The sequence below is a fragment of the Lampetra planeri genome, chromosome 20 (assembly GCF_965212315.1).
Source record: "Lampetra planeri chromosome 20, kcLamPlan1.2.h2, whole genome shotgun sequence".
Classification (NCBI taxonomy): Eukaryota; Metazoa; Chordata; class Hyperoartia; order Petromyzontiformes; family Petromyzontidae; genus Lampetra; species Lampetra planeri.
Window position 1 is genome coordinate 3,015,218 of NC_136126.1, and position 26,301 is coordinate 3,041,518.

Below are 26,301 nucleotides of genomic sequence, written 5' to 3' on the forward strand. Positions count from 1 at the left end.
CAAAGCAATGCGAATGAGGCTTTAAGGTGCCATTCGTACACACCTGCTGCACCTGTGATGATATCAGCTCCGTGGATTTTTTTCTCCGGGTCCTCCGGGTTTTCCCTCCACATTTAGAAACATGCGTTTAGACTATTTAAGATGATTTTTGCCGATGTGAATGCCAAAACGATAGGCCACTTTTGTCGATCATTTGTGGCCAGGTTGCTTTTGTCAAAAACTATTTAATACATCAGTCGGCTTTGTCTGGTAGAATGGGGATGCTTCAGTTTTATTTTGTTTGTGTTTCGGTGATTTGTTTACCTTTCTTGTACCCACCCCGACTGGACATTTGTGAAATAGAGCTTTAAAGCTCATCGGATTCCTCCACTACAAATACATATTCTGAATCTGATTCGGAAGGCGACTCTGGCTAACGTGACCAATGGGCAGAGGGAGCCTCCTTGCAGAGACATTGGACAATAACCAAATAAGGCATTGCCCTTCATACTCACGGTTTCTCCTCTTTGACCAGGATGTCCCGGCAAGCCGTCTTTGCCAGAAGGACCCTGAACAAACCATAGCAAAATATTATTAAGCAACGCAACCAATACTACTTGATGAGCATAAGTATGTGTGTTGAACTTCTTTCGCACTGTACGTAGCCAACCGTGCATCTGTTAAACGCTATACGGGAGATAATTGTCATACAATAATCAACATGTGCTTCATGCTTCCGGTTCCGCATTGAATGCCCAATATTCATGCAGGGAAGCTCAGGATCAATGTGAAGTATTGTTATTCTGCATTAAGATGTTGGAACAATTTAATCAATGGTTGGCTTAATATGGGATTGGCTTAATATGGGAGGAACTGGTGAAAACTCGTGGATACGTGGAGGTAACACTCAACGCAGCCATCTCCTGGCCACAGCACGTGGTCTCACGCCTACAACACCTGGCAAGCCGTAGTGGTCACCCGTTCAAGTACTAATCAGGCTCAAACCTTCTCAGCTCACGAGATCTGCTGTGATTGGGCCAACTCATGGCGATTTGGTTCCTGGCGACATATACCCTTTTTTAAATCCTTTATATTAAGTTCGCTTGCTTGCTTACGACCGTGCAAATCTTTCGGTCGTTTTTTAACCCACTTCCCGTGATCCAATCGAGCTGACATTTTCCACACAGACTCGTTGTGCGTGACAATTAATGTTCGTGAAATTTTTTTTCAAAATGTTTACACTTTTAGGACAAAAATATAATATTGAATTACCAATTGCTTAATGGTGCAATGCAATTATCTGACCCATAGGTGGCAGCCATCTCAAGCCAGAGGACGAGAGGACTCTAGCCGCCACGCATATAAAGGATTTATAGTGAAAAACTTTGTTTTTACGGGTTATACTTGTTCTTAGTCCCTTGGCCACGGCAGGTTCCTTCACCAGTATCTGTCCCTGCGGCGCTCTTTCCACTTCTCTCTGCGCATCACCACCGTGGCGAGATGTTTACTCCCTCGCCTGGTATGCAGGAGGCCATGGTGTTGATCCCGACCATGACGCCTGTATATTTGGAGTTTGCATGTCTCTCTCTCTTCCCGTTGTGGTGTAGATTTTTATTCGGGTCCTACGGTTTGTCCCTTTGCATTTACAAACTTGCTTTCAGAGTATTTGGCTGCAATACATTTGCACGTGATAAGCCACTTCGTTGAGCTATCATTTGTGGCCAGGTCACTTCTAAAACAAGAGCGATACAGCTCAGTGGACGTACATGGTAAAATAAAAAAAAATGTTTTAGTTTTATAACCGAGACGGCTTCCATCGCGTCCGGCATTTGATGTCCGACATCCAGTTAGATTGCAGGCTTCTCCTCTTCCTCCAGCACCTTCCAGTGGCGCCCTCCTTCCCAGTCTGTTGCAGCTGGCCACCGTTCACATTGGCCACGTCTGTGTAATATTGTAGTTTCTTGACCTGTCGTCAAGGCAGCCTTGATTTGTTTGCCTCTGATTCTGCCCACGACTTGCTTGTTTGTTGCCTGCACTTGGTTTGTGTTGTTTTGTTTTTAAAGAAGTCTTTGGGATTCTCTGGAAGGCTTTCATTTGGTGGAATTTGAATTGTCATTTTTGTACCAACGCACAATGCTAGGAGAAAACGCTACTCACGGCTGGTCCTTTAGGTCCAAGGAATCCATTAGGTCCTTGAACTCCTTGTAAACCCTATATGGCATAAAAATAATCATCCGACATCAAACATCCACACCGGTAGCTATCAATATATTCCTTCATGCAAGATATATTTTGTAAAAGTCATAAAAACACAAGTTTTTAATCAAGTATAACAGAGGTGCACCTTAATTGCACAGCGAGTTGGTAGATAGGACCATGAATGAAGTAAACAATTTTAAGAGGTGTTTGTGCAAGAACAAATAAAGTTATTAGAACATATACAACGAATGTTTTATATATATATATATGCGACAGACAACAAATAAAAGAAAAGCAAATCGAAGTGTGCATAAATATTTTACGTGAATAGTCCACACATAAACGAACAAGGTGGTGCTGTTGATCCTGCATAATGCATGGGCATAATGGGACTTTGAAACCCCTCCGCCCACCTCCTACGCATTGTCCATTGGTATGCTAAATTCCTCTTCATATGCACATTCTTTTGTTAAGGCACTCCTCCACGCTACACCTATATAAGCTCCTAGCTTGATAATGTCTCATTCTTCGCCTGAGGACGGCTGCTTGCGTTGTGGCCGAAACGTCGTGAGAATTGTTTTATTATGTTTTATTTTTATTATTTTATTACTTCCCTTCTACGTGACTTTACCGAAAGAACAAGGAAAATTATATTCATTTCATCCGTTAACGAAGAGCGTATTGGCATTCTAAAGCCAGCGTAGCTGTGGGGTGGGAATTCATCAATATTTGGTGCACCTGTGATGTATCACGTCTGCCAAGCAGATTTCTACGTGCAAAATCACTCTGTGAATTTACATAAAGGGATTCGGCGAATTAAACCGGGCTCTGGAATCAAGTCAACCGGCACTCAAAATATTAATCATGTTTTGGCGTGCCACTTTATTATCTAAATGGAAAATTCTGCCAGCCAAAAACATTCACTGCTTCGGTGGAGTTCAACTTCCAGAAATGAATCTTGATTTTATTTTATTTTCATACTTCTCTACCTGCTCCATTTTATAAAAAAAAAACTGAAATTTCGATTTAATGGGCTCCCGCCTATTTTTCGGGGCCGATAAGACCCCGAGAGTCCGTCAGAGCGGAACAGATATAAATTTCACGCCCCAAATGCAATGGCACAAGGGGGTGACGCTGTCGCAATGTGTCAGAATCGTAAATGACTCGACAGTGTGGGTCACAAATTCAGAAATAAAACACTTTTACAACTGCAAGCACAAAATGCTACTTAAATGGTTTTAAAATTTCTATTGCATGTTTCATTGCGAATGGCAAAGCCTGACATTAATTCAAACATTAATTCCAGATCAAGTCCCACAAAACTTGCGAGAGCTTTGTCATCTGCTCGTTCATATTGATATAAAGTTATGAAACATATAAAGTTATGAAACAACTATTTTTAGTGCCGTGCCATCACGAAATTCATGGGGCTCGGCTAAGTAGACTTCATTTATCTTTTGTTGTTGTGAAAGATATAAAACCGCATATACTTTTCACAACTTATGTACCACAAAACAAGAAGCCAGATGCGAATCTTCAGCACTGTTGCGTCTCGACTAACCCCTGTGATCGCATCAAAGCAGATGCCACAACTTCGCATGCACACCAATCAAAATATTGCTGCCAATGTACACAACATAATTTGCACTGAAAATTAATTACAGGGCAATACATTTATAAATATCCACGTATTCTCTATCTACTCTGCTGCATGTGATTATTTTTTTATGGTCACCAAGAGCTAAATATGAACGCGTGTAACACAGTTACTGAACAAAGAGTGTTAAATATTAGTCCAAAAATTCCCTCTTATTAGAGGGGCTTTCTCGAACTCTCTGTAATCGAGGCCCTTCCTCCATCAATGGAGTGAGCAAGCAATTGCAAGCCTGCCCATCTGCCATATTTGACTGAACAAGCATTCACAGCAACATTAATGGTTAGTGTCAGATATAAAACAACCTCCACAAAAAACGTCTACGAGCCACAATGTTGCTTGGTTCTCTGTTTTTTTTTTACTTCAATTCTTTCTGCCAGTAAAGTGGACATGGTTATTGAGTTTTGCTCACAATAAATTCTTATGAGCGCGCAAAAAGAATTTTGTTGACTTAAAATGAAAGTGTGGATTCCCTTTCTCACTCTCTCCGTGGCTACGATAATGCCGACACAAGCGATTTGTAGCAAATTGCTACCTCTCTCGAATAAAGTGGTGTCAGACTGTTCTTACCCTCTCCCCAGGTGGTCCTGGTGGTCCATCTCCACCAGAGCTGCCCTGTGTAGCAAGACAAATAAGTAAAGTAAGAAAAAAAACATCTAAGGCACACGCTTTTGGTAACTCACATTTAATTAAATTGAACCCTGAAAATCGTGAGCGGAGTATTGTCCCACCTTCAGCGTCACGGCAGTTGGGAAAGCGGTATTATGGCTTTTTTGTGTGCCACCTCAATTTCGTAATGCCTCGCTTAAAGAAATGAAGGCAGACAGAAAAAAAAATGCCTTTTACGCCGATGGCATCGCGCTTATTGAACATGGGCCCATTTGTATTACTCCAGATCGAAATGCACAATCATGTGTGTAGCGATATGAGAGTGCATTTTGTGAACATAATAATAAAATCAGTAATATAAAACGACGAAACTTTGTATGTATGACACGTACAGGGGGACAAAAAGAAAACGAAATCTAAAAGTACCGCGTAAGCACAGAATGAAAGTAACGTTCGCAGACTGAGACGAGGAAATATACTGCACGGTCGAATCGAATGCCTACTTTTAACACTGTAGAAGGGCAAGTACAGCATCATCATCTCAGGCAATGAAAATTCAACTAATTCAATTTGCTATCATTTGATTTCAAATCCTTACCACAGAAACCAAACTGATGTATATATATAGAAATCAATCTTTGCATGAAAAGATAACAGGACGCTGCAGAGCATACGCACACATTTAGAACATTTGCAATCCCACGACTCAATTTAGCCTGTGCAGTGATATTTGAGCTGACACTTTCCCAATTTACGACCAGTCATTTAACAATTACGTAACTGACGGCGTCAACGCAACGGCGTGTTCATTCCCCACGTTTGCCACCATGCATTCGCAAATATTTAACTGCATGTCAAATTAGCACGCCAATCATAACAAAGCGCTCGAAAGTATCTAACTTTGCATTTTAGCATATTACAGCATCCTTAAAGTATCCAGGTGGTTAGTGGGTTTCCAGAGTGCCCTACTCACAACCAGAATATTAAATATATATTTGTTTTGGCCTTTTTCCCGAATGTATTTCGATCGAGCCATCGGAGTCATGTCACAAGACAAAGGAGGCATCTGTAACTCTCGCAGAGCAGAGTATCACCCCGTGTTAGCGAATGGCTCATGGAAGAAACACAGCCGAGGTGGCTTCTAGTGACCGTCATTATTTACACATTAGGCCACATTGCCTGCCGGACCAGCCCTGCTACAGAGAGATGTCCGTAGCATTGGAATGTATCGATGTTCAGTAAAAAAAAAATCCTGCGTAATGTGATTTTATTTTCGTGCTTGAAGTCAACGCAAATATTGAAGTATTTTGACGTTGTCCGGTCTAACACTGGTGAGACAAGGCCATACAGTCAAGGAGGCTGTCTCTGGTGTAGCCCTATCGGTTTCAGGGACAATGCATACATTATCAAAGCACATTTTGTTCGCATGTTTTACCACAAGCACGTTAATGTGTGTATGCACGTAGAACTTCTTTTGCGCCGTACGTAGCCAACCGTGCTAATCGGAAGTGCAGACTTGATTGCTTGCAATAGGTGTCTTTTCGGTGTTTGGACACCGGCATTATTGCCAGAAATGGCAAAGCCTGTGCTTTCTCCATGAGTCAGACTTTTTTAAACACATGCTGCTGGGATTCATGCATCGTTGTCGAGCATTATGGGTAAAAACAGTAGGTCGAAACTTAAACAAATGCTACTGGATAATACTGATCTGGAAAGCCACTGGGCTGATGGATGAAAGCTCATTTTTTATTTACCTGTTAAGAGATGGGAAAGGAGGTCTGCTTATATATGCATTATTTTCGGACTGATTTTTGTGTTGAGTTTGTTGTCCTTACCCCGCACCTCCGATTAGCACGGTTGGATACGCACGGTGTCAAAAAAGTTAAACGTACGCACGTTTCAACACAGCACACGTAAAGCAAATGGAGGGATCCCATTAGCCGAGGGGCATATTTGGGTGACGATGGTTCCAAGCTTTGCTCGCGTTTAAGGAGATGTGGGGGACGCTTTTATACGCGGTGACGTCTTCTCTTCTAACCTTGGGGCCGGCCTTCCCCGTCGGTCCTCGTTGTCCTCTCTCACCCCTGGGTCCCTTGAAAAAGAAAAATCGTCTCAAAATCAGGGTTCAAATAACAAAGCACCGTTCCCACCGAGGCTCGCGCAACACCGTCGGAGTTTTATTTTAATAGCAGATTATCTCCAACACTGAGACTTTGCTAGCGTGCTGCATTGGGAAACAGGAATGATACCCCCATTCAACAGATACCACGGGAAAATGATGTAAACTGCTGTGCGAATTAATTAAAAAAAAACGTATCTCTGGACAATGCACATTAATTCTGCTGCGTATCTGATTAATAATATCGGTGCAATAGTGTGTATAACAAAATACTACAAGTGACCATAGTGACCTTATCGGCTCGAGCAGACACATTATTTTTCTCACCCAGAATAGTTTCTAATTTCACATTTTTTTTTGTTTTGGCCAAATGTATTCGTCAGGATTGATATGCAGTCACGGTTTACGCACGCGCTGCCATTTCTTTATAAAACGCAAATGTCAATAAGCTTGCGGGTAATTTATGAAACACATTCAAATATATAAACAATATGATGCGGTAGAGTGGTCGTGCAGTGGGTAAGCGGTCTGTGCTATGGACCTGAAAAGCCTGATTTCAATTCCCAGCCAAGGCTCACATTTGTGGATCGCCCAACCCCTTTCACTCATCCACAATGACCAGCATGGTGAAGTATGGTCAAACAGCCCCCAGCAGTGGATCGAAAAAAGGGTTATAATAATGCCTTGTATTATCGGGTATACGAATACGGAATTGCGGTAATTTAATACGTTACAAGAGTCAAAATGAGCCAGTGTACGACATTACGCCACATCGGCACTTTTTCGAACACCGGACACATGCCAGCACAGCTGCTCTTCCCACTCTAGGATGTTTCTGCAGAGGGCTGCAGGACGAATTGGTTTCATACCGGCACTTTCACATTAACATTTCGGCCACTGGTAACTGTATATAAGTATATATATATACGCAGACTACTATGCATATTTTTCGTGGTTGTAGTCGTTGTGCTGTATAGCTGTCTGAGAGAGAGAACGAGCTATGTATGTATAATCAAAGAGCTGTAAAAAGCCAAATTGGTTGAGGCTTGGAGAGGCCTTCATCCAGCAGTAGATTCATCATCAATAATATTGATAATGAGAATGTTAAATTCAACTTACTCCAGGTCCTCGTTGTCCACCCAGTCCTGGTTTTCCTGCTGGGCCCTATATGAAAATAATATTACATTTATTAGTACAGAAGACACATGTAATATATGGGTTAGTCAGTTTAACAAGTAGGCTTTCGCGACCAATATCATCCATAATAGAGTTTTTTTTGGGTTAGATCACGTAAATATATAAATGTGTCAACATTTTAAACGATCAAAATACCGTACATTGCGGGAGTAACTGATAAACTAGCCAGATGTTTGGAAAAACAAAACATCCGAGTCAGATTTGGCACGGTACAAAAAATACAGAAATTTATATCTGGTACAAAAGATGTATTACCGAAGCGATCAACAGAAGGTGTGTACAGGATTAACTGCACGTGTGCTAAATGTTATGTTGGGCAAATAAGACGAATGATCAGCGTGAGACTAAAAGAACATAAGAGAAATATTAAGTTATCCCAAATACAACTGTCAGCAGTAGCAGAACACACGTGCCAACAAGGACACTCAATTTACTTTGATAATGTTGAAGTTCTGTGCAAAACTAGCTACTACTGGCCAAGACTAATTAGATAATCTATCGAAATTGAAAGAAAAAAATTAACCGTTCAGGTAGCTACTGCCTTAGTGGTGCATGGAAGCGAATCACCAAATAATACATTATTTAAATGCATGCCTATAAAGGGAAGCATACTTCAATAGGGATTACCGTTGGTACGGCTATTTTAATACACACAATAGACAGGAAGGACAAGATCAAAGGGCCTGCATAATGCACGTTGCCTCAGTAATCCCACCCCTCACGTTGCGGAAAAGCACAGAAGCGTGGTCACCACATCTATGCCTCTAATAAGAAACAAAACAGGTGGACTTATCCACAAATCTGGCTGTCGCCTGATGAAGATCGTTGTAATTACTGGCGAAACGTCGTACTCAAATAGTAAATGTTGTGGCTTGGCTCTCCAACACACCGGTGTGCTGTACTAGTATACTACACTATACACTACACTACTCTACACTATACACTACACACTAGTGCTGTACTAGTGACGAATTGGCAACGTTCTGTTTACGTGACAACCCTTACTAGTTGGCTGTATCGGGTGGTGGCGGGTTTTAACGACACATTTATATATTTACGCGATCTAACCCAAAAAACCTCTATTATGAATGTAATATAAATATATAAATACACACACGTAGTATCGCTAAAAAAATGTTTGTAACTAAAACATTATAATGCTCAAATACCAAAAACATATTCCTCAGCAGGTACGGAACAGCTTGTGAAAGTTTTGACCGGATTTAAATTCAGAACGAAGCCACCTCCCGTACCTTGTAAATTCTCAGAGGCTTACCAGACTCCTCTCAATAATAACTCAGCTAATGCCATCACGTGCACTGGCAGAAGATTTCCCAACAGACCAGACATACCAAGACGATGGTTCAGACAGCTTCAACCAAGTGCTGGTCGACCTTCACGCTAGGATGGCTTCCAGCACAGTGGCCCGTTTTTCATATGCATAGTCCACAACACCCAATGGGATTTTTTTTATTTAAAAAAACTCTTTGATGCCTTGTAAATCCTACGTTGGCAAACCGGGACATTGGAAAAGTCACAACTGTTGAATGTAATTCCATCACAACCTGAAGGGGTTATTCCATCTCACAATAAAATTATGTTTTTGGACTTAAAGGGGGCTTTGCGGTATAAGATGCTGCCTGCCTTGGCGTCACGCTTAGCAGACTGGACTAAGGTTGCCAGTTCGATTTGATTTCCTGGCACGCGAGCTGAAACGATGGACACGTTTCTTAAATCGCCCGCCAAGCCATCAACATGAAAGTGTACAGGTGCAGCCCCTGCAATTTTTTCTGAAGTCACTGCTGGTAGAAGGGCCACTGCTGGTCAAAGGGCCTCCAGTAGAGGGAGCTCTGGAGAGCAGCTCTAGCAGATAGATCACCTACTATTCCATGCCTCCCAAAAGTTACTCATAATCCCCACACTTTCCCCCACCATATGCGACCTGCCCACTGACCTATTGTGTTGTACCAATATATACTGCTGGGTATACAGAGCCCGGGGGATTCGAAAAGAGCACCCTATGCCGAATATAAAATGACTTACTAAGCTTACTGAGTTCACGGATTGGCTGACCTGATAATGCTGGGTGTGGTGAATTTCCCTGCCATCACTTGAAAATAAGAATGACTAAATTCAATGCTCCTGTTGTCGACTACACTCAGAAAATGACAGACTATGCCTTGACAAATTCATCGGCTGGTTGTATTTGAAGTCGACGAGACTAAGACCGTGAATGAACTAAAATAACATTTTAAAAAATCTGACTCCATTTAGACTGGCGGCAACGTTCTGACGAGCAGCAGCGGGACCCAGGAGTTCAACTCTGCCCACCGAGAACGCGCGCAGAGCAGGGCTGCCCGCTGTTTATTATTGAACGTTATTCTTGAGGTTTTTTCGGTAAAGTCACGTAGGTTAAAACAATTAAAATTAATAAAAGTAAAATAAAAAATATTTAACTTTAAAAAAATTAAAATTAATAAAAGTTAAATAAAAATATTTTACTTTTATTAATTGAATTTTTTGCCTACGTGACTTTACCGAAAAAACGCAAGAATATGAATCCTTGCAGTCACAAAAGCTTCAAATCTAGAATTATTGAACGTTGTTTATGGAGTATTATTTATGAAGCGTTGTTTATTGTTAAGCATTCTTCATGAAGCGTTGCACATCCAGCGGTTGAAATGCTCAATTTAAAAGTGTGCCGTTTGCTTCCTTATGCTGACTCCTACTTTTAGAGGGGGGGGTCTGTCAATGCCAACACAGAGGCTAATAAATCAATAGACGTCGGGTACAAATATATAAACATCGGGATCCTCACTGCTTTTTCTAAATTTATAGGCCTTTAGTTACTGCCGAGAAAGTTGTATTCAATAGACAGCCCGAATCTTCATGTCCTAAAGGACAAATCAAAGATTTACGAGCATGCTATTGTTCACATTTCACTTCGTCTTATGATTGAAATGATGGCAGCATTTTCATACAAAGTCCCAGTAATGATTGATTGATTCCATCGGAGATTGAAGGTCACATAAATATACAATGGCACTGCACGCAAAATTGCTTACATGCCGTGGTAAAACTTTGGCTAATCCATTACGACTCTGCTGAATGTGTGTACAGGACTTAATGCGGCATGTTCTATGGCTTTAAAGTGATTAGTCTTCTGTAAGTGCAATGTTGGTCGCGTATGTTTGACAATCAGCCAGCAGTGATACGACCGGGCGAGGCACATGATTGCTTTTGACATCTCTTACCCTGGCACCCTTCTCTCCGTTCGCCCCAGGGAATCCTGGGAAACCGGTGGAGCCCTGACCAAAACAAACATCACATTTTTCAGAAAATTGAACATCGGCGAAAGGTTTCTCGTTGATTTAGACACGTTGTAAATCCTTTACGAGCAATGCAGCAGACACCGACAATTTATTTTAGAGCAAATTGTCGTAGTTGTGCCGTACGGCTCTCCAAAACCCATGTGTTTTCGGCTTGTGCCGCGTGTTGTCCGGCGGAAATGTCCAACGTTTCCCTCGAAGTGTTGGGAAGCTTCTTCAGGAACCAGCAGAGCACGTGTAGCGAAACGTCGGACATCGTGCCGAACGACACGTGGTACAAGCCGAAAGCACTGGAGAGTCTTTTGAGCTGCTCATTTTGGCATTGTTTTAAGGGACAATTTTTATTGGGGCAGGGATTTCATCGCCACGGCTTTGGTATGCATCTTACTTTACATCGATTGCAAGCAAAGATTAAACAAATGAAAGGAAGATACGTTATTGACTTTTAAAATGTTAGCTGGAACAAATGCAAACATTTAATTACATTTTGTTTGCAATGAAAACGTATATTATACAGAATAAAATCAATGGTTTACATGCATATTGACCACATATCCAGAGACATTAACCAACAAAATAAGTAATCGGCTAATGTCAAACTGTTCTTTCGACGTGTTCAGTATATGTACGCACTGTGTGAGTGTGTGTATGTAAAGACATAATTAATATTGATTTCAATACCTTTGGACCTTGCCTGCCAGGATAGCCTGGTAAACCGGGTACTCCAAGCTTACCCTGATGAACAAACAAAACATATCAGTGGATGCAAAGATCCCCCGTATAACCTTCACAGGCTGTTGGGGCAAGTGCTGTCAGTGAGCACCTATGAAAGCCGGCATGGCACACGATGGATGCACACACACATACACACCCATACCACACACGAATCAACCTGTTCAGCACTGTGCATTACGTAACCCAAGTGAAGCACTGCCTATTCCGCCTATACATTATGAAATGCGGCGGCACATATTTAGCTTGAGTGAGCTGTAAATTACAAGTACAATAAATGAAATATTATTCGGTAAGAGAATGATTATATCCCACCTATCCCTAGCGTCATACATCAGAGGGGAGGCAGCAACAACTGAGCTGTAAATTAGACATTTAATAGATGAATTATTAGGTTTAGAGGCCAGAGTACGTGAACATGCATGGGACATGTGCCTAGAAGAAGGGCGCAAAGACATGGTGACAAGAGGTGATAGAATAACACTGCGTACACGTTACTCGTAGTGACCTTTGCTTTCTTTACACTGGGTTTTTTTTGTATGATGCTCAACAGGGGAGTAAATTACTTTTTTTTGTTGATTGTTCGGGATCATATACCGTATATTTTTGAAAGTGCTGAGCGTGAGACTTAAACAATACAAAAACTTGAGGCTGAATTTGCCCTACGAGTGAAACCAGTCGCCCTCTTGGGTCACACGGGTATGGCCACCACGTGGATCACGTGGACACACGGGCGCCATAGGGGTCACGTGGACACACGGGCATGGGCCGTGGACATGGCCCAGTGGTAGCACGCTCGCTGCCCTGGTTCTATGGGGGCGTTTGAGACGAGGCAGAAGCATTCCATATAACTGCCAGGAACAACGGCACCCAGGTATTATTGCCCATGAGGAGGAGCCTTAGATAATCTCGAGGATACATGGTGCTGCGAACCTCATTTTGGGGCTCACATAAAGAAAACGAATGTGAGTTCTCAAGGTGTGCAGTCAAAATCCCACCCAAGCGAAAGGCACGATGAAGACGGACAACAGAGGTGAACTGGCTTGCGTAGGGCAGATCACGGGAAGGGATGATGCGCAGTGGCGGTCAGAGGAGTGAACATTCCCCAGAGGATTTGCCCACCACGGAGACGGAGTGATGACAACGGATCGCGCGTACACAAAAGAGTGATAGATGACCATGGCTTTGAGAGGCATTGGTCCAGCAGTAGGAAGAACTCGGCTGATGATAATGATGAAGCTTTTGTCGGAATCTATCATTTACACCAAGTTCCAGCCATTCTAAAGCACCACAAGAATCCCCATCGGTGACTCGCGCGCTCAGTCAGTTGCGAGAGCCTTCACGTGTTCTTGGTTCTTTCGGTAAAGTCACGTAGAAGGGAAGTAATAAAAGAATAAAAATAAAACACAATAAAATAATTCTCACGACGTTTCGGTCACAACGCAAGCAGCCGTCTTCAGGTGAAAACCAGGTCCGTCGAGGCGACAGAGTCTGTCGCCTCGACGGACCTGGTTTTCACCTGAAGACCTGAAGACGGCTGCTTGCGTTGTGGCCGAAACGTCGTGAGAATTATTTTATTGTGTTTTATTTTTATTATTGTATTACTTCCCTTCTACGTGACTTTACCGAAAGAACCAAGAAGATGAATCCCTGCAGTCACGAAAGCTTTAAATCGAAAGCCTTCACGTGCTTTGATGCGCGTTTCCACTATTTCGTTTCAGATGGTATTTGCCGTGAACTTAGAAAGGAAATAAATAAATTAAACAATGCGTGCCTAAACATGTTACGTAATGGCCAGCTCAACAGTGAGAGCTAATGGTGTGTGAACCCTGGTACTGAACCCAGCAGTGAGCGGCAGCTCGGTGGCGAGGTCAGGTGGAGGTCATGGCATTCCATCCCCAGGTGTATATAGGACCATCTGTATTTTTTGGCAGTTGTGGGTGATTATATTCAGCAACGGCCTTTCTTACTTTCACAACCGTGGGGGCAGCACCTCGCCAGGCCGAACTGACACTGAAGTATGGTCAAACAATTCCCTCCCCCATGACTTATGGTATGAAGAGGGGGGGGGGGGGGGTGGGGGGGGTTCATCCAGCAGTAGATAATGGGTGAAACATCTGTTTTTTTTTATTAATTTTGAGAGTGTATGGCATCTGCAGCAAATTGAAATACATCTCTTGATCCCGACAAGGTTAGGATGTTTTAAAAATGTTATATTACCAGCACACACAAGAAGGAAAGCCCTATTATTATAAAGACAGGAGCTTTAATAGCCTGGTCTCCTCTGAAAATGTTAATTGTAATTCAATATTAGTTGCTGACTAGCCCATTCTCATATGTATACGGGTTAATGTAGCATATAATTTTATTTATGCCAACACATTAACGGGGTTTTTTTCACGGGAGATGATTATAACTGTTACATTTTCACAACACAGATGGCTTTTTTATGGACCCAAAACAGAGACCATTAAGTATAAAAATTGTACAAAATCTCTGGAATATTGGATTGGTTTTTTTTCTTCCTGTGCTCTTCTCAATGTGCGTTATTGTATAAAAACAAAAAAAGAGGGAAACAACGCATGAAATCTCTCGCAACGGTAGACATTATAGCTCTGAGAAAGAGTCCCATTAGAGCACAGAGGAGGGAGCGTGGAGACAGGTTTTGCAGCTGTAATTAATTAGCTGTCAAACTTAAAGAAAAATAATGCAACTTCTGGCCAATGAGATAATAGAAATCGTTTTAAAAGCTAATGGAAATATGGTACGACAGGAGACCATTTTCCGCATCGCTTTAACAATTTGTGATGAAGATTTTCAAATGTTATTTAAAGATAAAAATAAGCCATTTATGCAGTGCCTTTCAACATTGCAAGTGGTGACAAAGGTGGCAGCGGAGATGGTGATGAGCATGGGGATAGGTGAGTGGGGTGCTGCTGGGGGAGCGATGAAGTGGAGAAAGATTAATGACAGTTGCGGTCACTGTGATGATAATAATAATGTTGGTGATGCTCAGGTCAACAATTAAGCAGCGTAGCATGAGTACAAACACTGGCTAGCATAATCAAATGTAATATGGTATGCTGCTTTCAAGGTAAAATGAGGGCCCTTCCCGCATTTACGACGACGGAAAAACACTTTTATTATATACGAAAAAAAAACGATATATTTTGCAATGCATTTCCCACACTGCGTAGCAACGAATGCCAAACAGATAAGCAGCCTCCACGCAGACGAGAGCACACACTCTGTATGATCAAATACCCACGTATGCAGTAAAGTGCGTTCAAATCATTCGCATGGATGAAGCCGATCACAATGATACATGAAGAAACCTGCTGCCTCTTCGTTAATTACAGCGGATCAGAGCTCTGAGTGTTAGCATGGCACGTGCGCACATTCCTGTTATCAGGAAGCAGTGTCGATGATGACGGTGGTGAGGGTATTTTTTGAGGGCCTCGCTAATATAATGAGAAGCTATAAAAGTGGAGTGTATTGATTTGTGCAATGCAGCAGTGATGGAGGGGGGACGGGGGGGGGGAGAGGGGGGAGTGGGCGATGCCGTTTTTTTTGCAAGCCGGCAAAACACGATGAGCAGACTCGGGTCACCTTCTCGCCAGATGGGCCCCCGGGCCCATGGTCTCCTGTGGGCCCAATGCGCCCCTTGGGGCCCTCTGGCCCATCTTCTCCGCGAGGGCCCGCAGGTCCGTTCTCGCCCTGCGCGCACGCAAACACACACACACACACACGCGCGACCTCGTTCATCACAGATGAAAGATACATTTTTTTCTGCCCCAGTTCTTCGAGTGATCGCAAAATGCAGGGCTGGTTGTGGCACATGGAGTGGCACATGGAGTGGCATTGGGTGGGGCTGCGTCATACCTAGCCACCTTTGTCTTTGCGTTGTTGCTGAGGATAACATCTTTTTTTTCCGTTAAGCTATCAAAGCAAAGGGCAGGTTCATGGCTCTAGCCCATCTGGTCCCACTTTCCACAGCCTACACTGTTTACACTGTTATTATTCTACCAACGGAAAGCCCACTGAGCCATATCGCGCTTTTTTCAGAAGCGACTTCACCACAAATAATAGCTCACCGAAGTGGTTTATCACCTGACAATTTTTTAGTAGCAGACAAATAATCCAAGCGTACGTTTCTACATGTGGACGGGGAAATCGGAGGACCCGGAGAAAAATCCACGCGACCACGGGGAGAGAGACATGCAAACGACAAACACACAGGCGTCAGGGTCGGGATCGAATCCACGACCTCCTGCATACCAGGCGAGGGAGATAACATCTCGCCACCGCGGTGCCTCGTAGATTACAACTGCACCCAATACCACTCAACCTGCGGCTAAGCTCGGCACATGGAGGTGCATGCACGGTTTTATTTTTCATGTCTCTGCCCAAGAGGAAGCTCATGGCCCGCACTTCCCTCCATCCCATCGCATCTCGCTCCTACCCTTCACCTCGCCCTTGGGTTCTTGAGCCACGACTAAGCGAGGACAACTGAGGTGGTTCCACCTTGCTGTCCACATGAGCGTGTTTAGGTAACACCGTTGCTGGTTGCAGTTTCACATCATACCCAGAACAGGTCAACGGACAACACAGGTCAATAAGCAAACTGTTAAGCCCGCGTCCACCTAAGGGCGGCCAAGTTTCCGATAACTATATTTGACGATTTTTCTTGAGCCGAGGTATGCCGAGATTGTAGTGCACTGCGCTAGCCGTCATGCAGTCTTTTGGCACATACTGTAAAACGTATTCGCAAAGACAGAGAGAGATACGCCTGTGCTGCCTGCATGGACTGTCGCGATGAGTGCTGGTAGCGGCCACCATGGGGACACACGCATGCGGACGCCCACGAGCACCGCACACGAGATTTACAACACGCACCAAGAAACGGGTACACAATTATCTGAGCCGAAGTGATGTCGCCAACCTTCGAAACATAACGGTTATTTAACACCCTTAAGCGCCAGTAGATATTTTGGACAGTGTACGTAGATAGTCCTTCAACATGATCATCAGCGTCCCTTGCAAAAAAAAAAAATCACTTCACATTATTCTTCTATCCAATAACTTTCCATCGCCTAAATGCTTTACCTCGCACCATTGAGTTTTCACGCAGAAGAGTTCAATCACTCTCCGCGGACTCTCCCAACGAGGCAGCGACCGTTACTGCTCCGACTACTGCTGGCATAATTCTCTTCGGAACTTTTACCCAATTTGAAACTGGCTTCGCGACGATACATTTTATTTTCAAGAGCGAGCGCCCGGGCCCGAGTATTTTTCATCTCCTTGCAGCAGCTTATTAGTTTTTTTTTTTCTTTTTACCGAAAGCATACGGGAGCTGCTCGTCGCGGTATTTATGCGCGGCTCCGCTTGGCATTCTGAGGAGGGCGATGATTTACGGCGCCGTTTTGCCGTGAGCATACGCCCGAATCGCCACCACGAGTAACGAGGTACGGGGCTCGCTGAGCCGCCTTTAATTCCACCCCCCCCCCCCCCCGACTTCGAGTGCCGGCGTTAATCGGCCACCTGCACCTACAAGGTCCGGGTGAGAGAAGCGCCTGGCGCCCCTCGCTAATTGCATCGCCCATCGGGGGGGGGGGGGGGGGGGACCCGCATGATTTGTAGCCGACGGGGGCATCAAGCTGAGTAGATCTACGGAGAAAGGGCCCTTTTAATGAACCGCAATCGCCCGAGTGGACGTATCCGGAGCGAAGTCCCGGTGAGAAATGCGAAGCCCAGGTCGGCGCAGCGGCGGAGCGAGCGGCTCGCAATCGGAAGGCCCCCGCGAGTTCGAATCCCGGTTGGAGGTTGGCTCGTCATTCCGTCATCCCTCTGGGTGGGTTAAATGAGGACCGCTTCGTGGCGAAGTCCACAGTGTGATTGTGCTGTGGGCAGACTCGCACCTGAAATTTTGAATTTTCACCACTGGCTCAGCGCTGCTCATTTGAGCAGCAAATCACTTTGATTTTGACTCATCATTAAAAATGTATAAAATAGATGAAAGAATAAATTGCAGCTCTGCAATTGCTTGCTCACGCTGCTGCTGACAGAAGGGCCCTCCACTGCAGGGAGCCCTAGAGACGCCCTCTGGAGGTTTTTTTGGCCTACTCTTCCATAGCTGGCCAAACGTCTGGGAAGAGGTGGGAATACCCACATTTTACCCCACCACACGCGACCGTGGTGATCTCAATGTTTGGGTGGATGGGGTCCATTTTTTCAACTGCCGGGCCCGGACACCGAGCCAGCGACTTTTGAATTGCAAAAGTCAGGTGGTAACCGCGACACAATGACAACGTCCGTGTGTGATTAATCTGTCATGAATAACCTACGGAAATCTTTCACTGTTTAACACGTAGGCTTTCTCGACCAATATTATTCATAATCAACGTTTTTGGTTTAGATCGCGTTATTTATAAATGTGTCGTAACCCTCCACCACCCGACACAGCCAATCAGTAAAAAAGTGTCACGTTGACAAAAGACAAATAGTTCACTGCTTTAGCCCACCGGTGTGTTGAAGTGTGATTTTTGTAAATTTTGTAAATGTTGTGGTTTCACACTTCAACACACCGGTGGGATAAAGCAGTGAACTATTTGTCTTTTGTCAACGTGACACTTTTTTACTGATTGGCCGTGTCGGGTGGTGGAGGGTTACGACACATTCATAAATAACGCGATCTAAACCCAAAAACGTTGATTATGAATCTTTCACTGTGCTACTGCCCCACCGATAACAAAAATCTAACAGTGACTTAATTTCTCCATGAGGACAAATAAGGCGCGGATCTAGTTTCATTCATAAACACAATTAACATTTTGTCAATAATTCAGGTTAGTTTAGATTCGTTTCTTTTTTGTAGCGAAAAAGCCACAGTGAACATTCTTTCACACCTCATTTCCTTATTGCCGTCCTCCTCAAACTACGTCGGGTTGCATTCATTGAAATGAGAAATATAATGTCAATTAACAATTAATTATTATCGACCCATACATGGACGCTGGGCACTGTGCAAATCATTGCTGAGTCAGTCTCGGGACTTCTGCTTACCTGTACCCCAATGTTCATTGATCGCAGCACATGGGGCCAGTGCATCCGATGTCATCGTTTGCACAATCCTGATTCAAGTTCCTTCATATTATTTTCTCAGCTCCGACTATCACTAGCCACATCCTCAGAGCTCATCCCCACCATTTCTCCCGAGTAAATTTCGATTTAAAGCTTCCGTGACTGCAGGGATTCATCTTCTTGGTTCTTTCGGTAAAGTCACGTAGAAGGGAAGTAATACAATAATAAAAATAAAACATAATAAAATAATTCTCACGACGTTTCGGCCACAACACAAGTAGCCGTCCTCAGGTGAAGACAGGTCTGTCGAGGCGACAGCGTCTAAAAGACGAAACGTCGTGAGAATTATTTTATTATGTTTTATTTTTATTATTTTATTACTTCTCTTCTACGTGACTTTACCGAAAGAACCAAGAAGATTCTTCCGAGTAGTTTTCAAACAGAATCAAGCCACCTTCATCATAGATAGCCTGCTTCAACATCACCCTCTTTAAACTTAGTAGTGATTATATTCTTGGGTTTTTTCGTTAAAGTCACGTAGCTAAAAATTTAAAATTAAAATAAAAATCACGACGTTTCGGAGGCAACACAAGCCTCCCGTCTTCAGGTGGAACCGTCACAGCACGCTCGCTGTATCAAGTACATTTTTTACCTACGTGACTTTACCGAAAAATCCCAAGAATATGAATCCTTGCAGTCACGAAAGCTTCAAATCTAGAATTAGTGGTGATGACTTCACCGGCACGGGCTCACAAGGAGATGCCCTCTACTGGTGCAATCCGTCGTTCAGTGCGCCGTAGCCGCTCCGTTTTTTGGACCGTTTCTCGGCTTCCCATTTTCGCACCAGTCACGAAGCGTGGTGAAGTATGGTCAAACAACTTCTTGGTTCTTTCGGTAAAGTCACGTAGAAGGGAAATAATAAAATAATAAAAATAAAACATAATAAAATAGTTCTCACGACGTTTCGGCCACAACGCAAGCAGCCGTCCTCAGGTGAAGAACAGGTCTGTCACGAAAGCTTTAAATCGAAATTTATGGTCAAACAACTGTCATGGCTGACGGGGGGGGGGGGGGGTGGGGGCTTAATCCAGCAGTAGATGCAGTAGATTGGTAAGGGGCTGTGCATTCTGCATGTGTTTTACTCTACGGTGTGGATCACATAAACGGAGATTCAACAGCTCACGTTGGTTAGAGAAAATAAAATTAATTATTGAAGCGAACCGTGACCCGGATCGTGAGCATTCATGGAATGGAGAATCATTTAGATGTCTATGAAATATCTATATTAATTTACATATACGATGCAATGCATGTCAAATGCTTTATTAATGAATGTCGTGGGTAATATGTTATGGATTGATTGATAGGTAAAAGGTCACGCAGTCCAGAGGTCTCTACTTCAAGCAAAAAAAAAACTTCCCTGGTGCAGAGCAAAACCAAACGCAAACAATTCAGACCAAATGTTACGGGAGCGGTAAAATAAAAATAAACGTACCTGTACCAAGTAATACAAAAACAGACGTAAACATGTCATCAAGAACACGGATATACACATGTTTACGCAATGTAAAATGGAGACGCCACACGTTAATACAATTTACAATTTACAAAAGGTGGAAAGTTAAGATTCATCTTCTTGGTTTTTTCGGTAAAGTCACGTAGAAGGGAAGTAATAAAATAATAAAAATAAAACATAATAAAATGAAACAATTCTCACGACGTTTCGGCCACAACGCAAGCAGCCGTCCTCAGGTGAAGAATGAGACACTTCAAGCTAGGAACTTACATATAAGCTGGGTTGGGGGTGGTAGAAGAGCGCCTTAACAAAAAGAATGTGCATATCAAGATGAGTTTAGCATATAAGTTCCTAGCTTGAAGTGTCTCATTCTTCACCTGAGGACGGCTGCTTGCGTTGTGGCCGAAACGTCGTGAGAATTGTTTCATTTTATTATGTTTTATTTTTATTATTTTATTACTTCCCTTCTACGTGACTTTACCGAAAAAACCAAGAAGATGAATCCTTGCAGTCACGAAAGCTTTAAATCGAAAGTTAAGATTCGTTAATATCAAAATTGAGTGCCGTTACATTTGTTCTTCTTTCTACAACAGTAATAATAATAATATCACCAGGTGTGTGCTCACACGTGTCTGCAACCTTCTCTCGCGTTGTCCTTACATTGTGTATGCCTCTGAGGTCACACGCCATGCTTATCCATTCTCATATAAAATACGTCACATAGCGGCTAGCCATCCGGCTGAAAACGGTTTTCCTTTCCATCTCAGCGGGAACTACTACCAGAATTTACGTGTTTTTATTAATTTTATTCAATCTTCCATTGCAGTGTCTGACCTGAGAATTCCATCAGAGAACGAATGATAAACAGTAGAGGTGACGGCACGTCACCTTGTTTGACCCCAGTATTTGCTAAGAACCAGTTGCTGAGGTCTCTGTATGATAAAAATAGCCTCCGTTGCTGTCCTTGTATACACTTTTCATTGCTCATAGGACATCCACTAATTCCATATTCTGAAATACCTTCCTATAACTTGCTCCTGAGGACTCGATCGTAAGCTTATTTCAGATTTATATATATATAAAGTACACAATAATATCTCACTCACCCTGTCACCTTTAATCCCAATGTCCCCTTTAAATCCTGGGAATCCATCTTCTCCCTGCAAGTAAAATTTAATAGAGAAAAATGAATCGCAATACTTTAAAATGTCAAAATAAAATACGTGGCAGCAAAGAAAAAAAAACCAACACAACAGGTCGACCGCTCTCGTTACAGTCGCCTGTCGTAACCTGCAAACATTTTTTATTTTTTATTTTTTTGAGCCACTCTCCCCCCCCCCCTCCCCACCGCCATGACCTCCAATTTCAGGATAAGGCATGCGGCTTGAAAGAGGAACAAAGAAACGCGTCGTTTTCTGTAGCGTAATCGGGGATACGCGCCGGGTGAAGTGCGAATGTCCGTCGACGTCCGCAGAGAGGCAGGAGGGAGCGGTTACCTTTTCACCTTTGCCTCCTTTGAGCCCGCGCGAGCCGTCCGCACCCTTTCATAACAACGGGCGAGAGAACAACACAGGAAGAAGAAGCGGCAAGCGGAATTTAGTCGTGCGAGCGCGAGCCAGCGTGGAGTAAGGAGTGGCTTTTTTTAGCCCCCTGCTGTGGAGCTGGCCGTGTGCGCTCGTTATCGCTTGACATTTTTTGCGTGCGTTTTGTTTTGCAAAAAATCCGTAGCTTTTTCGTATTTCGCGTCGAGATCAGATCTAGGGACACGCTAAGAAAATTAGACAAAGGCCAGGGGCGGGGGGGGGGCGATGGCCCAGTGTACAAACAGACTGGGGATGATGGAGTTGCGTTCGTTCAATTAAGCGGCGAGCGCAGAGGACGTTCAGGCTATTGCGAGCGTTTTAGAAGTAACAATAACCTTTGTAAAATAACTACGGGAGGAGAAAAACATGTCAATGAACGCTCGAGTAAACAAACCATGTGACCTCGCCGATTGAAAATGTGATTGACCATTGGAGAATTATTGGCCAATTTAGGCTGCAACATCTTTGTTTTCACCTTGAAAACCACATTACTCTAGATTATGTTTTTTTTTTTTCGCAATCTTCTGCCATGCAATAAAGACACATCATTGTGAAGAAAACAATTTTCAATTTTGGCAAAAAAAAAACACATAATTGGATTCCTAAAATAAAGGGACCAAAGGCTACTAAAAGGATAACGGGGAAAATGCTCACACATTTCCTGAAAATTGAAATTTAATACCGCTGCAAGGTCTGCACGTTGTTGATCCCACTATGGCCTTCAAAAAACACATAGCCATCTGTAATGGGCGTATTATATTTTAGCCGCCGTAAATAACAGTCATCACATTTAACATATTGGCAGTTTCCATGCGGCTTACAAAAAACCTCCCATGCATATAAGCGCACGCGAGAGTGTTCATCTGTGCATACCGTGCCCGTTATGCAAAAGTTAATTAAGACAAGTTATACATTCACAGCTGACCGGTATAAAGGTAGAGGCAATAAAACGCAGTCGATTAAAACATGATCTACACTTCCCTTAGCATGAACTGATGGCCATCGTGCCAATGTGCTGCCGATAATACACCTGGCAAAACATGAAATATCGTCACGAACTCCCGAATTATGCCTCAAGCGTTCGCTCCGCGGCGTTCCGCGAATTGAGCGCTGTGGCCACGCGAGTGCAGGTCGTCGCAGATCGACATTTGCAGACGAGGCTCGTCGGGGAAATTAATCTTGAGACGACAACGCAGCGAAACTTTAAAGCGTATTTTCCATAAAGAGGACTGCCCTAAAGTCTAGCGGGACTGTGTCGCTCAACGGCTCTTGCGGCATCGTTTCCCGCGTGGCGAGGTGGCGGAAATAATCACCGACACGCCGCTTGGCTCAACCAGAATTCTGCTCACCAGCGAGCCTCGTGCGCTTTCCACGCACGGACGGGAAATCGGCGTGTCACCGTGCCGACGTCAGGCAGGTTTCTGGCGACGTGCCAGGCTGCCGGAAACGTTCACTCCATCGAGTTCTGCCGCGCGCTGTGCTTGCTGTGCCGTGCTCTAACCAGCCTTTGCCGTGCTCTGTGGCCGCTGTGTCCGTGCTCTGTACCAGCATTGCCGTCCACGTGAAACCGTTCTTCGGTTCATCAGGCGGCCAATCGGTGTGCAAAGGACGCTGCTCCTGCTCAGAGTCACGTGACTTTAGTGTGAGGTGCAGAATCAGCTTCCAAACGGCAGCCATGGAGAAACACGTCCCATTTCAGGATTTACTTTAACTTTACCTCTCTCGATACCCCACTCACCTTTGAACCTCGCGGACCAGGATAGCCTATTGGACCCTGAGGACCGGCAGGACCCTAAAGAGAAGAACAAATTGGACTTTTACACACGGCTACAACACCTAGCCATCAACTAGCAAGGAGAGATTTAGTTTTCTGTCGTCATTTTCCCCCAGTTTTATCTTGAATGCTCTATCGACATCACGTCACGAGAGCAAGCATCAATTTAAACACGTTGCAGAGCAGTGAAACTCTCCGTGCGAGGGAACGGGCCATGGAAGCGGACACCACAGAGCTACCTCTGAGACCCCCTCCACGTGACCTCTGGCCCACACACAGTAGAGGGAAGCACTTTTACAATCACTCTGTCGTGGAGGGAAATGCCCATCGCATGGGAGTCAGAGCTGGAATTTAGACAAATTGAGCTCAAAACCAAACGTGAAGTGATGGGGTTTATTTTTGGTAGAGTCGTTTGTGACGGGGCTGACACCATCAACTCACTGCTCTTGAGAGCCCAGTTTAATCGCAGGTGGTGCCAACTCAATGCTCCGACCACTGAACCCCACTGCCACACCCATAAAAATACAAATTTGCTACAAATGATGAAATAAGTGCGACATTGGTGCAGAGGAAAAGAGAGGGTCCGCGTTTTACCGGAGCTCCCTTCTCGCCGGGCTGGCCTTCCTTCCCCGGGTGACCCTGCACACGAGAAAACGAGCGAGAGAGAAGCTGTTTGCAGAAGGTAATGCAACGTCAGGCGGAACCGGGGCTCGTCGTCCGCAGCCTGCATCGAAGGGCCATCGTCAAAGCGCCGCATCCGGGATTCCGAAAGCTCATCTTTCGCGCGACTTGTTTCGGCTGCGGTAAACGCAAAACAAATGTGTGCGTGGCCGTCGGCCAGAAAGCTGCCGGTTTTTTATCGTTTTCACAATTATTCAGCACAATGGGTAAAGGTGCAACCGCGAACTTATTTTTCTCTCTCTCTCTCTCGTGCTACTGAAGAACGTCTACCAGAGTGAGCAACTGTCGGGAACCCCTCTGAAGTGTATTTTTGGCCTACTCTTCCACGCCGGTCAGACCTCCTCGAAGAGGTCAGAGTACCCACACTTTACCCCACCACACACGACCTGCTGATAGACTTTACCACGGTGCACCCATTTATTCTGCTGGATCCTGGGGTGGACAGAATTTGGGGGTGGTGGGGGGGGGGGTTTAAAAACTTTTGTTTCAACTGCCACACCAGGAGCTGGCATCGAACTTGCTCCACTCTGGATTGCAACTACAGTGCGCTGACCATTACACCACCGCAGTTATCGACAGCCTTGATCCAGCGCAAACAGGGAAGGTTAACCCGCAGGGACCCTCGTACGCTGGCTCTTGAGCAAAGTTAAGCATCGAGATAAGAGTTTTCATCATAAGATGCTTATTTTTGTTGTCGTCTTAAAAGCTAAGACCCACCGGAGGTCCGTCAGCCCCAGGGAGACCCGAGAGTCCAGGCTTGCCCTGTGGGCCCTGCAAACACAAGCGAGGAGGAGATTGGTATCTCTGCGGAGAAAGCGTTAACCATCTCAGATTTGTCACCGATGCAGTTGTCGTGGCGACCGGTGAAAACTAACCGCGGGAAACGATCGACCCCAAACACTTGACGAACGAAAGGCCACAAAGTTGGCCTCGGGATAAAATATGAGCAAAACGGAAGTCGTGTAGAAGGTAGATAAATGCAGTAAAATTATTGTTGCAGAGACACATGAATGGAACGCACAGCTATATATATACACATTCTTAGGACATTTGCTGAAGGTGGACCATGATCAAAACAATGAAGCATAGATGTGAACAAATGGAGGACAAGAGCACTTTGATAATGAACAGCACCATACCAATATGCCCGAATAAGAAATATTTTAGTGAGTGGATATTTCTGGCTAAGGCAACACTGATCAGAAACATTGCCTCTGACAAAGAATATGGAACAACAATCTGTTGTCATCGCAGCCGATGTTGGGAATATACACCGAGTGACAGGAAGAAGAGCACATGGATCAGAGAACGAACAGGAATCGAAGACGTCACACCGACTGCTCGAGAAGAGGTGTGATTTGGGCTTGAGCAGGAATACAACCGCGAGAAGGGATGATGACCGATGACCGAGTCAAGTGACAGAATGGTAGCCAAATGAGAGAAGCAACCAATAAGATAACCACGGTGAAGATGCAGCAATGAGATACTTTCATGAGCACGAGGGCGTTAAGATCGTGGCATCCTAGATCCATGAGTTGTGGTGATACTATTAAACCACTATATACTCTTAGTTTTTTCGGTAAAGTCACGTATTAAATTTTTCTACCTACGTGACTTTACCGAAAAAACTAAGAGTATGAATCCTTGCAGTCACGAAAGCATCAAATCTAAAACCACTATATGTTTAACACATTTTTTTACTGTTTTGCCGTGTCGGGTGGTGGAGGGTTACGACGCATTTATAAATAACGCGATCTGACCCAAAAACCTATATTATGAATAAACCACAATATGTATGTATTTTTTTACTAAGTAAGGCCCACTGAGCAATATTGCTCTTTTTTCAGAA

At 44.1% G+C, this 26,301-nt stretch overlaps 1 protein-coding gene across 1 annotated transcript in view; it reads right to left on the reverse strand.

Annotated features, from left to right (window-relative positions):
• Nucleotides 1-26,301, reverse strand: part of LOC144724284 (collagen alpha-1(XI) chain-like) — a 165,860-nt gene that overhangs the window by 59,776 nt on the left and 79,783 nt on the right. Inside the window, exons 24-36 of the mRNA XM_078603271.1 lie at nt 25,170-25,223; nt 24,366-24,410; nt 23,736-23,789; nt 21,911-21,955; nt 21,521-21,574; nt 15,428-15,535; nt 11,768-11,821; nt 11,012-11,065; nt 7,680-7,724; nt 6,480-6,533; nt 4,403-4,447; nt 2,137-2,190; nt 495-548 (exon numbers count right to left, since the gene is read on the reverse strand). Of these exons, the coding sequence (XP_078459397.1) occupies nt 495-548; nt 2,137-2,190; nt 4,403-4,447; nt 6,480-6,533; nt 7,680-7,724; nt 11,012-11,065; nt 11,768-11,821; nt 15,428-15,535; nt 21,521-21,574; nt 21,911-21,955; nt 23,736-23,789; nt 24,366-24,410; nt 25,170-25,223 (720 nt within the window). The remainder of the gene's footprint in view (nt 1-494; nt 549-2,136; nt 2,191-4,402; nt 4,448-6,479; nt 6,534-7,679; nt 7,725-11,011; nt 11,066-11,767; nt 11,822-15,427; nt 15,536-21,520; nt 21,575-21,910; nt 21,956-23,735; nt 23,790-24,365; nt 24,411-25,169; nt 25,224-26,301) is intronic.